The sequence below is a fragment of the Oncorhynchus mykiss genome, chromosome 16 (genome assembly GCF_057628025.1).
Source record: "Oncorhynchus mykiss isolate SJ-2025 chromosome 16, ASM5762802v1, whole genome shotgun sequence".
Classification (NCBI taxonomy): domain Eukaryota; kingdom Metazoa; phylum Chordata; class Actinopteri; order Salmoniformes; family Salmonidae; genus Oncorhynchus; species Oncorhynchus mykiss.
Genome location: NC_143037.1, coordinates 47262099 through 47277016, shown reverse-complemented (window position 1 = coordinate 47277016; position 14918 = coordinate 47262099). Strand labels below are relative to the sequence as shown.

General features: G+C 43.6%; 1 protein-coding gene across 2 annotated transcripts in view; it reads left to right on the top strand.

Moving 5' to 3' along the window:
- cd34a (CD34a molecule) overlaps positions 1 to 14440 on the top strand; it is a 34643-nt gene extending 20203 nt beyond the window's left edge. Inside the window, exons 2-9 of one of the 2 annotated variants that reach the window (NM_001281360.1) lie at positions 5118 to 5348; positions 5703 to 5732; positions 6199 to 6494; positions 7082 to 7162; positions 10075 to 10183; positions 10342 to 10394; positions 12096 to 12248; positions 13669 to 13870. In NM_001281360.1, coding sequence (NP_001268289.1) covers positions 5118 to 5348; positions 5703 to 5732; positions 6199 to 6494; positions 7082 to 7162; positions 10075 to 10183; positions 10342 to 10394; positions 12096 to 12248; positions 13669 to 13851 — 1136 coding nt within the window. In that variant the 3' untranslated portion in view covers positions 13852 to 13870. Of the gene's footprint in view, positions 1 to 5117; positions 5349 to 5702; positions 5733 to 6198; positions 6495 to 7081; positions 7163 to 10074; positions 10184 to 10341; positions 10395 to 12095; positions 12249 to 13668 lie in introns of both variants that reach the window. The other variant, XM_021564414.3, reaches the window with a different exon arrangement.
- Positions 14441 to 14918: the final 478 nt, after the last annotated feature.

Sequence of the window (14918 nt, the reverse complement as noted above, 5' to 3'; positions counted from 1 at the left end):
ACGGTCGTGAAATACACACTTTCGGGGATGGTACACACGTATTTATGGATATGTAGATACTATAGACAGTCACGTTGTACATATATCAAGTATGTCAAGTCAGTGACCTCATCCAGTGACATACACCGCTCCCCTAAGACAACATAACCGTGGAGTCAACCTCCTCATCATAGATCAACCCATCAGAAATATCTACAGACACGTCTTTTTAGTCTGTCAGGCTGATCCATGGCTGTCCTCTCCTCTTACTTGGCCATAGAACCTTACTACTAACTACTGTATCATGGGCCAACAGTGTAATTGCGGTTGATGGGTCAGGCCACAGCCACGCTGTAGAGGCAGACCACAGGGACCAGGCCCCTGTCACGGCCACACTGCAACCCATGATTTAGTGGCCTATGGCGGCCATGCCTCATCACCACACTGTGATACATGCTAAAACAGACAGGGTAGCATTGGCTGTGGTTTGCTGAGTGTATTGAAGAGATTGTGGCCACCGCCTCACACTAGGTCAATGGTTTGACTTTCACTGGTTTTCAGGCTCAATGCTCCAAGACCTCCAAAACAAAACATACTCATACAGGAAAGAAGAAACAGTGTGTGTTTATGTGGAGTGTGATTTTTTTAGCGCACCTGTGTGTGTGTGTGTGGGCTGAGAGCAAGCTCATGTGGTGGTCTGACACGGTAGTGGAGTGTGGGGGCTAACGGAAGGGCTTGGCTGTGGGGTAGGTAAGATTTCTCAATCAGACCTCAGCTGTGCAGTGTCCACTGAAGCCTCACTCCCAGACGTGCTTAACACATTCCATGCTCGCTTCGAGGCAGACGATACTGAGCCGTCCAGGAACGCTCCGGACGACCAGGTGTTTTCGATCTCCGAGGCCGACTTGAGGAAAACTCTCAAAATAATCAATACTCACAAAGCCACCAGCCCAGATGGCCCCTTGCGTGTGCTCTGACCAGCTGATGGGCGTCTTCTCAGAACGTTTCAACCTGCCCCTGTCCCTGCTGTCCCCACTTGCTTCAAGGAGACCACCATCGTCCCAGTGCCCAAGAAGACCAAGGTGACATGTCCAAATGACTATCGTCCCGTCCCACTCACTCCGGTCATTATGAAGTGCCTTGAGAGGCAGTTCATGGACCATATCAAGGCCAGCATGCCAGGCACACTGGATCCACTCCAATTTGCCTCCCACTCCAACAGAACCCTGGGAGATCCATTTCTATCGCTATTCACACGGCCCTAACACATCTGGGCAAGAAGAACACCTATGTGAGAATGCTGTTCATTGACTACAGTTAATTATTCCAAAACTCCATCCCACCAAAACAGGCTGAAATTTCAAGCAGTCTTTTCAAACAGCTCTTACACTAAAAGGGCATTGTCAATTTCATGGTATTATTCCAACCTCAGTGTGTAAATGTGTATATAAAACACAGGAAATTCACATTTTTGACTGCACTGAGCCTTTGTAAACATTGAGTTAATTCCCAGCTAAGCCAATTAAATTGTATAACCTGCTCTGCACAATGTCAAGATTGAATTGTAGCACATTTTACAGGGCTTAGTGTGCAGTTCTGTACACACGCTATCACTGTGGCTACTTGGCAACTATTAGCCAAGGAAAATATTGAGGTAATGCTTTAAACTTGTTGACAATGCTAGCTAACTAGAACTAGCTAACTTTCTAAACCTTACAAAGAGGTTGGCTAACATCCTCATCTGTGGTTGGCAGTATGTTCAATTCTTAAATTCATCGCAATAGAAGAAAAAGGAAGTTATTAAGATAAATAACATGTTGTGGTGTGCTCATAAGCTCTGATTATGCTTCAGCGTTGGGTAGATAACTGTTCCCGTTATAGATAGGGCTTTACAAACCACACTTGTTTCCACCCACATCAGGAAGTGTTTAAACTGTTAACTTGCAGTGTAAAGTTAGTGCCGGTTAGCCATACACAGATGTTTTTATTTATTTGATTTTATGTGTGTTTTACAAAACAGTGTTTTGCTAAATGTACGTGACATATGCTAAGTTTACCTCTTTGAGCCAGTGCCCAGAAAACAGTGGTTATCTTCATGTACTGTACCATATCTCAGTAAACCTGCTTTTAACAACTTGTACACACGGAGACAAGCACAAGGCCTCCGCTGTGTTAGGGTAGAATAATACGTGTGCCTTTGTAAGTGTAACTAGATATCCCAGCTGAGGGGTATTGACGGTTGTAGAGCATGGCCAATCCTTTCAGATGGAGCGTTAGCCTGCATTCTGGAGCCTGGGTGACGATGAGTTTGTACTCTAGAATACCAGCTCACACACTAGCCTGTTAGTGATCCCTCCGCGCGCCAATCTCTTTAGCGGGGTCAATTTGACAACACCCAGTGAAACTGCAGAGTGCCAAACTCAAACTACAGAAATATCCACATTCAAGATAACTGAAAATATAAGTGTAATAGATCAAAATAAAGCTTAATTTCTTGTTGATCCAGCCGCAGTGTTTAAAATTTCAAAAAGGCTTTACGGCGAAAGCAGACCATGCGATTATCTGAGGACAATGCCCCGCACACAAATACATGAACATAATTTTCAACCAGGCAGGTGGTGACACAAAAGTCAGAAATAACGATATAATAAATGCCTTACCTTTGAAGATCTTCTTCTGTTGGCACTCCAAAATGTTCCAGAAACATCACAAATGGTCCTTTTGTTTGATAATGTGCTTCTTTATATCCCCAAAATGTCTATTTATTTGGCACATTTAATTCAGAAATACACCGGTTCCAACTCGCACAACATGACTACAAAGTATCTAATAAGTTACCTGTAAACTTGGTCCAAACATTTCAAACAACGTTCCTAATCCAACCTAATCCAACGTATCCTAAAATGTAAATAATCGATACAATTTAAGATGGGATATACTGTGTTCAATAACGGATAAAAATAACTTGAAGCGCGTTCCAGTTCACGCGCACCAAACAGAGTCCACTTGGCTTGACACTCACAAAGAACAACAGTATTTCTTCCTTTCTCAAAAGAAAAACAAAACCAATTTCTAAAGACTGGTGACATCTAGTGGAAGCCATAGGAACTGCAACCAGGTTCCTTTTAAATAGAGCTTTCAATAGAAAAACAATGGGAAATACTATGTCAGTCCCCCCCCCCCCCCCCCCCCCGGATGGTTTGCCCTCAGGGTTTCACCTGCCAAATCAGTTCTGTTATACTCACAGACATTATTTTAGCAGTTTCAGAAACTTTAGAGTGTTTTCTATCCAAATCTACTTATTATATGCATATCCTAGCTTCTGGGCCTGAATAACAGGCGGTTTACTTTGGGAATGCTTTTCATCCGGACGTGAAAATACTGCCCCCTATCTCTAAGAAGCTAGCTCATCTGCCCATAGGAACAATGCTGAAATTGCTCAACATTTGGACAGATAAATCATATCAAATGATTTTCAAAATGTACTTGCTCGTTATGAATCAGCATTCTAGGGTAGGCTTAAAGCAACATTTGTCAGTTATCTTGTAAATGTCCACTCTGGCCCCAATAGCAAGTGTAGAACCAATAAGCCTATAGCAACCGTAGACTCCAACAATAACAAAACATGATAAAATAGGCCTAAATAAATTGACCTCATAAAATAAATTATACAGTTTCACTTGACTTTACCAACATCCAGGCTTGCCTAACTAATCTTATTTTGTAAATGTGATTTTTTCCCTGATGGTCGGTGTAGAGTCAGGGGTCCTGAGTTTAGAAGGTAGGGTTTATTTGTGCAGTCTGTAGAGGCTAGTACCACACACTTTGACCATTAACTACCTAGGGTTACTGAGCAAACAGACAAAATCAGTCCACTGTTGGGGTGGTCAGTGGGCTGAGGCACAGGGTGGCAATCACGGGGGGCCAGGCTGGGTTAATCTGCCTTCCACCCCCGGACCACATTCACACAAACACACCACCCACCTGCTAAAAAAGTCAACCCACAAATTAGCCATCTGAATCTGGGGTGTATAGCTGTGTTAGCATTAGGTGGTGACACGTAGACCTACACGTACACCTAAGTTACCACAGACAATTTTTTTGAGAGTGCCGAGATACTTTATGAAAGGAAAGTAACACTAAATAAAGAAGTGTTTGAGCTCTCCCTTCTGTGAGGTATACAAAGGCCTTGGATCAAGGCTACATACACTATATACACAACAGTATGTGGACACATACTGCCTTACTGAAGAGCTCTGTGACTTTCAACATGGCACTGTCATAGGATGCCACCTTTCCAACAAGTCAGTTCGTTAAATTTCTGCCCTGCTAGAGCTGCCCCGGGAAAACTGTAAGTGCTGTTATTGTGATGTGGAAACATCTAGGAGCAACAAAGGCTCAGCCGCAAGGTGGTAGGCCACTCAAGCTCACAAAACGTCACCCCCGACTGCTGAAGTGCGTTGCGCGTAGAAATTGTCTGTCCTCTGGACTCTGGAGCAGTGGAAAAGCGTTCTCTGGAGTGGTGAATCACACTACCTGCCCCAATGCATAGTGCCATCTTTAAAGTTTGGTGGAGGAGGAATAATGGCCTGGGGCTGTTATTCCAATGAAGGGAAACCTTAACGCTACAGCATACAATGACATTCTAGATGATCCTGTGCTTCTAACTTTGTGGCACCATTTTGGGAAATGCCCTTTCCTGTTTCAGCATGACAATGCCCCCAGGCACAAAGCAAGGTCCATACAGAACTGGTTTGTCGAGATCGGTGTGGAAGAACTTAACTGGCCTGTACAGAGCCCCGACCTCAACCCCATCAAACACCTGCGTTATTAATTGGAATGCTGACTGCAAGCCATGCCTAATTGCCCAACATCAGTGCCCGACCTCACTAATACTCTTTTGGCTGAATGGAAGCAAGTCCCCACAGCAATGTTCCAACATCTAGTGGAAAGCCTTCCCAGAAGACTGGAGGCTGTTGTAGCAGCAAAGAGGGGACCAGCTCCATATTAATGCCCATGATATTGGAATGAGATGTTCAACAAGCATGTGTCCACATACTTTTGGTCAGTGTATCTTAGTGTATCTTATCAATGGTATCAGGTCTACATGTTGATTCATGTTGGTTTCTCTCGCCCAGATGAAGTTCACTGTCAAGATTCCATTGATACACCTTATACATCCGATGCCAAAGATTCCCCTGGTGCTGCACCCACAGACGCCCCAGGTGCTGCACCCACAGACGCCCCAGGTGCTGCACCCACAGACGCCCCAGGTGCTGCACCCACAGACGCCCCAGGTGCTGCACCCACATACACACCGGGGGCTGCACCCACAGACGCCCTGGGTGCTGCACCCACAGATGCAACAGGTAAGATCCCTGACCAAAGTCCACATCAAACCTTTGAAGTCAGTAGTTAGGCCTATATGCTATGGAGGATCCAAGGAGATGACAATGGATCATGATTTTAAGATGGGCTTTTACTGCGCCTATTAAAATGATAGGAAAATAATATTGATAGAAGTAGAGACTTTGTATAGCTCTGGATAATGACTATAGGGTAGAGTAATGAGTATAATACCTTTCCATTAACCAATGGTCAATCATCTATAAGTGAATTACATTCCACCCATTCGTAATGCATTTAATGACATTTATAACCTCAGCAGAGCTACTAGGCCTAGTGCTCAGAGTTCTAACGATCGCACTGCTCTGCCGGTTTAGGAGTCGCAGCCCACGCAGACGACACTCAAGGTACTGATGTTTATTATTATTTTATCTGATAGTCCTCTTACTTTTTGTTCTTCATTTCCTTCTCTCTATTTAAAGAACATCGAACTAGATACGAATTGTGTTGATAAAGAAAGATGTCGCGAAAACCGAACAGAACTCGTCCCCAATAACAGTCTTCCTCCCAAATGAACTTCAATCCACTTGACCATTCGTTTGGTCACCTCCCTTTCACAACTGTCGGTTTGTTATTATACGTTGTCCTGTCCACCTGTCCAGTAAGTTTGTCTCTACCAGTACCTGTTGCATGTTTGTTTGTTTTCTTCTTCACCTCCATTGTCTTCCATCAGGTGACTGAGTTAGGATAGGTCAGAAACTAGGGTTGTGATGGGGCATGTGGGTGGGATTGTGAGGATTCCGGAGGGTGGTCAAGGGGACTGGGTATTCAGAACTGTATGTTTTCAATTAAAAAAAAGTTTAAAAAAAACAGGTACTGATGCCACCATCGAACCCCAAGCCCCTGTAGACGACAAGGCCACTACTGTCACTAACTCCACAGCTGACAACACTTCTGGGACCAGTACTCCAGTACCAGACCAGGACACTACCTTCACTCCAGTACCAGACCAGGACACTGCCTTCACCTCCATGGTGCCAGATCATGACCCCTTAGCCACAGGTGACACCTCTGGCACCACAGCTGGACCTGGTGTCGACACACAGGGCACTGAAGCTACTGATGACCCAGGCGCACCTGTTGTGCATCAGGCCCCTGTTTTTGTTCTTGTGAGTAATACCCAACTACATCGTGGTGGGGAATGCCTATAATGCATTTAGATGCTGTATCATATTAACGTGCTAAAAGAAGGCTCAAGACAGTACATTTCTTTCAAATTCCCTGTATCATAATTCAATGTAAAGGGGCTGCTGCCAATATACATAGACTTGAAATCACTGGCCACTTTAATAAATGGAACACTAGTCTCTTTAATAATGTTTACGTATCTTGCATTACTCATCTCATATGTACTGTATATACAGTATTCTATACTATTCTACTGTATCTTAGTCTATGCCACTCTGACATTGCTCAGATATACCATATATTTATATATTCTTAATTTCATTCCATTGTGTGTATTGGGTGAATGTTGTGAAATTGTTAGATATTACTGGTTAGATATGACTGCACTGTCGCAGCTAGAAACACAAGCACTTCGCTACACCCAATAACATCTGCTAAACACCTGTGACCAATCAAATTTGATTTGATTTGAGGGAATGTAGCAGATGATTAGTGAATGGAGAGATACGTTTACAAAACTGATGTCAATTACTGAGTTGAAAGCTTTATGCCGTCTCTGTCTCTGCAGCCCACTGTTGAGTGTGTGGACAAGGAGGCAGTGAAGGACAAAGACACAGTCAAGGTGGAGCTTTCTTCAGAAACTAGCTGTGTGAGTATCGACATGTTTTACTGTTGTTATGAAATACATCCTTATGGGCTTTTCACATGCCCTATTAGCCTCTGTGGTGTACCACATGACCAGGTCTCATCTGTCACAGTACAGTACAGTCTAAGCCATTAACAAGGGTATACCTGGTACAGTTACCCTCCCCCATCCTCTACCAGTGTATACTGTGCTGTACTCTTTTCCCAACCACAACACTAACAGAGATATCCGCCTGTACCAACCAGCTACCTGTGAGACCGACATACAGACAGAGATAGACAGACAGGAGGAAAAAGTTGTGGCCCCTTACCCCTCAATCCTGGTGCCACATTCCTTTATACCCTGGCCCTTATCTGGCTCCCAGCACCTTGGCCCGGGAGAAAGTCTCTGTTTCATTCCACTTAGCCACGGGAAGATTAATATGTCTCAAACTGCTCGTTGGAAATATGGGTCCTGATAAAGGCAGATGTTTTCTCAGATATTCTTTAGCCGTTCTAAATCATCCATCTGTCTGTCGTCATAGGAGATAAATGAGGATGAGGACTGATGTCTCCTCCCTGGACGCCTCTGTGGGCTTTAGGGGTCTAAGGTCAGTGGAAGAATAGTAGGGGTGTAGCGTGAGTCGCTGGCAACTGACTAGGTATTCCCCTTTCCCTTTCCATTAAATGAGATCCATTCCAAAGAAGAGGAAAATCTCTCAATGAGAAAAATCATGTAATGTGGTCTCAAAAAAATGTGCCCTGTAAATTCCCATGAGAAGCAGTCCCTTTTTCTGAAGAACCAGTCAACACTCCCTATAAATAGCAGCACCTAATAATAACACAATTGTTATAAAGAACAGACACATTCGTCTCACTCAAATGTCAATAGAAAACAGCACTCTCGCAGACCTAGAAATAGAAATGCAGACATGGAGTCGTGGTTTAAGAGTGAGGCGCGACGGAGAAGGGTGACATCTTACGAGTTCCTACCCGAGTTTGCTATTTAGTGACTTTTTTGTGTTTTATCTATACTTTTTTTGTACAGAAAGTTCATACTATTATTACATATGTCAAAGCACTTCTTCTGGACACCAACCTCGATTTTGACTTCAAATCCGACTTCAACTTCTACTAAGCTGTTCCCTTGTTCATGTACGGCCTTAGCCCAAATGACAGGTGATTGGCTAAAGAGTATGGATGGCAGGAAGTTAGTGGGTACAGTGTTGTTAGACGTTAGTGTTTCTTTCGATGTAATTGATCATGTGCTATTGACAGGTAAACTCAAGTGTTATGGATTCACATCCACTTCTCTATCCTGGATGGAAAGCTATCTATCCAGAAGAACACAGATTTCTATTAATGGAAGTTTCTCATACAGTATACACCTAAGCTGTGGGATTCCGCAAGACAGCTGTCTAGGCCCCTTCTGCTACATTTTTACAAATTATTTACCATTTGTAATTTAAAAAGCAAGTGTGGTAATGTATGCTGATGACTACTATGTATAGACAAGAAAATGCATTTACTTTGTCAGGTGATTCAATCTTTGGTCCTGTCACACCTAGAGTAGTGTCCATTAATATGGTCATCTGCAGTAAATATATATCCAGTACCAGTCAAAAGTTTGGACACACCTACTCATTGAAGGCTTTTTCTTTATTTTTTACTATTTTCTACATTGTAGAATAATAGTGAAGACATCAAAACTATGAAATAACACATATGGAATCATATTTCAATACTATTATATATATTTATTACCCTTGTGTTATTATTTTTAGTATATATTTTTTACTCTGCCTTGTTGGGAAGGGTTCGTAAGCAGGCATTTCACGTGCATTGCATGTGACAAATAACATTTTATTTGAGAGGCCCACTGTGATGAACATAGAGATCCGGAACCCTGCTTTAAAAAGTCACTGGTGAGTGAGTGAGTCTCTTCCATTACGCAAAGGCATATGGCGTGGTGAACACACGGATATAACAGCCTACTGTAATGAACACGACGGAAGACAGAGAGCTAGTTTCAAGTGCAGGGCACAGCAGGTGTTTATTGTAAAGGACCACAGGAGGAGGCAGGTAGCTGGGCAGAAGGTCATATACAGGGGATCCAAAAATACAACAGTACAGGCAGGGAAAAGGCTAGTAATGTCGTCCAGGAGATCAGGCAAGAGGTCAATAACAGGAAATCCGATAGGCTAAAATACAGGCAAAAGGCATCGTTAGTGAGGCAGGCAAAAACTATCATACATGGGTGTAAATTACAGGAAACCCAGCGCTCCGAATAGAAGTGTGTCACAAAACAAACAATACCTCACAATGACGGGGTGCAAAGAACTGAACTAAATAGTGTGTGATAATGACATACAGGTGTGTGAACAGGTGATCAGAATTCAGGCGATTGGGATCTGGAGAGTGAGCTGCGTTCAGGGGATCTATGTGTTTGAGAGTGTGAGCTGGAAGGTGGGTTGGAAAGTGAGCTGCGTTCAGGAGATCTACGTATTTGAGAGTGTGAGTCGGAAGCAGACGTTACACCTACAGTAACCTTTAACACTCTGCAAGTCTACTGTGAAGCACCCGAGAGGTATCAACACTACAGAGAGGGAGAGAATGCCGAGAGAATACCCACATTTGTGGGAAAGCAGCAGACGGCTCAAATACTGGCGTCATTGTGTGTTTGGTGTGGTGATGTTCAGATGAGGATTGACATGCCCTGCTTAGGACACCACCAACACAGTCTGAGCAGCCAAGTTCTTTATACTCACTGTACAACAGGGCATGCCAAAAGACTGTAGGGAACCCCGCCTGTCTGTGAGAACAAACAGATTAGAAATCAGTGTTGGGGTTTTAACACATTATAAATAATTGTATGTTTTCTAGTTAAAATAGTGAGCAAAACGATATGTCCGTTAATCTGAAATGTTTTTCCCATAGTCAGTGACCAAGAGAATCATGGAGGATTCAGCCTGGTGCACAGGAGACTGCAACCTTAAACTGTTCCAGGAGGAGAACTCTAACACACTGGTTTTGACACGCTCTAATGGTAGATTTACCTGTATTGTCTGTCGTGCTATAATGTGTTTGATTAATTTGTTTTATTTTGGGGGGGGGGACTTTGAATATTTGAATGATTAGAGTATTTGATTATTGGAAATTGAAAGGTGCCTTTTTCACAACTGCCATTTGTCTCTCCCCTAACAGGTGGAGTCAAAGATTTGTCAGAGAGCCTGAACAGCCAAGACATCAAGGGCCAGGTATGATCCCTGTTAGCACTAGAGATGGAGTGTTCAATACTGTATTTATTCATGTTATACTATGTTTTCTACACGACAATGAATGTACTGTGACACGAGTGCCATGACAGCTTTAGTTAGTTGTTTCATAGCAAACCGCGATAGCAATTTGTTTATAGGAGAGACACAGCGAGTATAAAGAACCAAACGGGAAAGGGAAACACAAGGCCCCTCTTACAAATCACTTTGATTTAATATAAAACCCGGGAGTGAACAGTCCCATCACCAGGGTGAGGAATCTCCCCCAGCTTCCCGGAGTCCCCTTCACCCCAATGACGCCTCTACCAACTGACACAGCTCTGTGATCACAACGCTGGCGAGAGTCCCTCCTCCCCACCATCTCTCTGTGATGTTGTCTTGTCCTGAGTATCCCAGTCTAGGTTACAAACTCTACCTTGGTCCCCTCCTACAGTTATTGAGCCCATTCACTTTAATCACTTGAACAGCCATATTGAAATGTGCCTGAACTAATCATGTCAACTTCTTGCCACTCATTGTCATGCCAATGAGTGAGGCTAAGGTTAAGACGGTTGGTGCTATCATTATTGTCATGCCATGTTTCCAATTGGCTCATTCATCCCCCCTTCTCTCCCCTGTAACGATTCCCCAGGTCGTTGCTGTGAATGAGAATGTGTTCAGTCAACTTACCTGGTAAAATAAGGGTTAAAAAAATAATACAATCAGCAATGGAGTTCAATTGGCAAGAGATCTGGTGGGATCTAGGTTAGCACATTGGCTAGCAAGCAATCCTAGATTCATGAGCAGAGTAGCTAGCTGCATGTCTTTTATTTTTGGAATGTATTTGCTGCATTGCCACTGGCTAGCAAGGTCACCAATTCATTGCCACTGGCTAGCAAGGTCACCAATTCATTGCCACTGGCTAGCAAGGTCACCAATTCATTGCCACTGGCTAGCAAGGTCACCAATTCATTGCCACTGGCTAGCAAGGTCACCAACTCATAGCCACTGGCTAGCAAGGTCACCAACTCATTGCCACTGGCTAGCAAGGTCACCAACTCATTGCCACTGGCTAGTAAGGTCACCAATTAATTGCCACTGGCTAGCAAGGTCACCAATTCATTGCCACTGGCTAACAAGGTCACCAATTCATTGCCACTGGCTAGCAAGATCACCAATTTGAAAACTGTCAATGTCTTCATAATTTACACTTTACTGAATTCACAATTAGTTTAGCTTTCCATCTACACTGCTGATGACAAGATTGTGTACGAAGCTAATGTCTCTGCAAGCCAGCAAAAAATCTACCGTCTATGTCGTAAATGTCTCCTTCTTTGACTGCTTTCAGCATCCGTCTTCATCTGCCAATCTTTTTTAGTTAGCTAGCTAACTTGTTGGTGGCACATTTTGCCCGTTTCTGGTCCATCCACCCACCACTCTTTGAAAGGCAACTTTCCCTGCGAAATCCAATATGTCTGCCAACTGATGAAAGCCTTTTCATCTGTTTAGATGTTCTGTGTTTTTTGTATGTTTGAAAGTCTAATTGCCTGAGAAATGTTAAATATAACATATTTGCAGTAGGGTCACTATGATTATATAACTCAGTATTAACCAGTCATCTGTCTCTCTTATTTATTTCTCGTTTGTTCATTCTCTCTCTTTCTCTCGTTTGTTCGTTCTCTCGATTTACTTTTTGCTCTGTAGCTGGGTGTGGTGAATGCAGCTCCTCAGTGGGGTAAACACTCTTCCACCGTGCTGGTGTCTCTGCTCATCAGTGGCCTGCTGCTGGCTGCTGCCCTCATCGGAGGCTACTGTCTGAAGAAACACTGCAGACACAACGCCAAGGGCATGAGGCTGGTCAGTCATCGTTGTTAGGCTATTTTACTTACAGTCAAATCAAAGTTGTCACGTGTGCCGACTACAACAGGTGTAGTGAACCTTACAGTGAAATGCTAACTTACAGGCTCTAACCAATAGTGCAAAAAAAGGTGTTAGGTGAACAATAGGTAAGCAAAGAAATAAAACAACAGTAAAAAGACAGGCTATATACAGACACTGGTTAGTCAGGCTGATTGAGGTAGTACAGTATGTACACGTAGGGCTATTCACCTGTTTACTGTTGTGGTTGACCGCTGTTTCAATGCATCTAGATTCTAGTTGCAATATGTAGGTTACCCTAGATCTCATTCGTGTATGACCTTAGGGTGGTACCCATTAGTTGTACTGTATTGTATTGCAGCACTGATTAACCTTGAGCATAGGCCAGATACCCCTTAGCTGAAGCTCTACCGGGTTAAATTGTCAATGGCTTGATGTAGATGGTACACTGTGCAGCTTAATGGAGTTTTTAGCAGTGTGTGATTTCATACAATGTTTTCACTGACCTGTGTTCCATTAATTCAACATGCAAAGCTCGGTGCTTTCAATAAAATTGTACATTCCCAAAAAATATAATACACACATTTTGCAGGCAGGTTTTTCTGTTTCATGATATTTCTAACACTCATACAAATCAAAATAATCAAAACACTTAATTTTAGAGGAATTGTTGCCAGCCTTGTAATTTGGAAAGTTTTGGCAAACTGTCACAGAGGAACTTTTATTAATTTTTTCATAAAAAAAAATGTAACCTTGATTTATCTAGGCAAGTCAGTTAAGAACAAATTCGCATTTACAATGACGGCCTACACCGGCCAAACCTGGACGATGCAGGGCCAATTGTGTGCTGCTCTGTGGGACTCCCAACCACAGCCGGTTGTGATAGAGCCTAGATTCAAACCAGGGTGTCTGTAGTGACTCCTTTAGCACTAAGATGCAGTGTTAGACCGATGCACCACTCGGGAGAACTTACAGTAACACTGTGAGTTCCAGCAGCACACACCCTATATAATGAGATCTATACAGCTGTGTGTGTGCGTGCAACGGTTTCATCTCCTTGCCAAAGAGCTACAGCTGTTTTTTTTCTAAGACCACTGAGGTCACATGATAAAAACACTCACCAGGTATGTGCCTTAGAGAGAAACCCAGAGAGTAGAGCCATATTGCGGACGTCACTGCTTTAGTTCAGTCACTACTGTAGCTCAAACCCAACTGCAGCTCAACTCCTCTAAGGGTTTTTGATACTTTCAATCGATTCCAGTGATTATTAATTTTAACATTCAAAATCGGTGGTGTGTACTGTATACAGTAGCATATTGTTAAATATATCCATCCACGTTTGTTTGTAATAGTCCAGCAGCATGTTGATGTTATGTTGATCGTGTTTGTGTTTGCCCAGGCTGAGGATGCGTACCCAGTGGATGAGGAGAACCAGGGGAACACCCTGGTGTCTGTGGCGCCTCTCAACACCCTTGAGACCCGGGAGAAGCCCGCTAACGGGGATTCCCAAGAGGCCGCCAAGACCCAGCCCCCTCCCACCAACGGCCACTCCACCGCCAACTTGGCAGACACAGAGCTGTGAAGACTCCACTAGAACCCCTGGAGAAGAATGAAACTTACCCCTCCATCACCAACCCTTCCCCTCAGAACATGGCAGAACTCCAGCGACCCCCATCCTACAGTGGACATCAAGGACAAAAACTGCCCCTCATAACCCCAATAACCCCCACATAAACACTCCTTCAGACTCTCCATGTCCCCCACCAACTCCATGGTAAAGACAGATAAGATTGATGATGATAAGGCTTGATACTAATGTGAATGATGATGATGATAATAATGAGGCCGAGGGCTGTATCCCTGTCCCTTGGATGCTTTCGTCATTCAGGCCTGGAGGTTGGGCCGAGGCAGGACTGGGTGGGGAGGGAGGGTTTTACGTTGTTAATCACCACTGGCTCCAAGACAGCGGCTGGGGTCCCATCAACCACGCCATGTGCCCTGCCTGCACGTCATCAGGTTTAAAGCTTCCTTCCAAAAATCCGTTAACCATAAATAGAAGCAAAGCTTCACGTTCAATTCAAATTGGTCCTTAGACCTTAGTTGATCGCAAAAAAAAGTAACATCCTTAAATCTGTTTACAAAGTTCTGAGTGGAATAAAGGAGCGCTCTGAGCTTGTTTGTTCATCTTTGTGCATGCTTGTGTGTATGTGCTTGCTTTTTGTGTATGGGTGTGTATTTGAGCTAGCAATTTTGTGTGCGCAAGACTGTCTGCGAAATGTTTTTGCGTGTGTGCGCCAACTATACATTTTTTTTTCTTTCTCAATTTTGTAAAATGAGTAGACAAGGTGATGGCTTAGGGAGTTAGGTCCCCAGTAGTGGTGAGGAGAGGGGTCCTCTTTTGGCGCTTAATCTCACTGCCAATCTGTAGGAGACGAAGCAGGAAATAGTCTCCCCTTCATTACTGCAAGCTGAACCCAGATCAGCCAATGGTCTGACAGGAGGTAGAAAAAGAAGATCCACACCATGTCACCATGGCAACTGCTGAAAACCACCCCAGACTGATTTGTATAATGTCTGGGTCACAGTGTAGTGTGTATATAAAGAGGTCAGGTGTGCCAATCCAAGTCAGTATTATGATATTTTCAATAC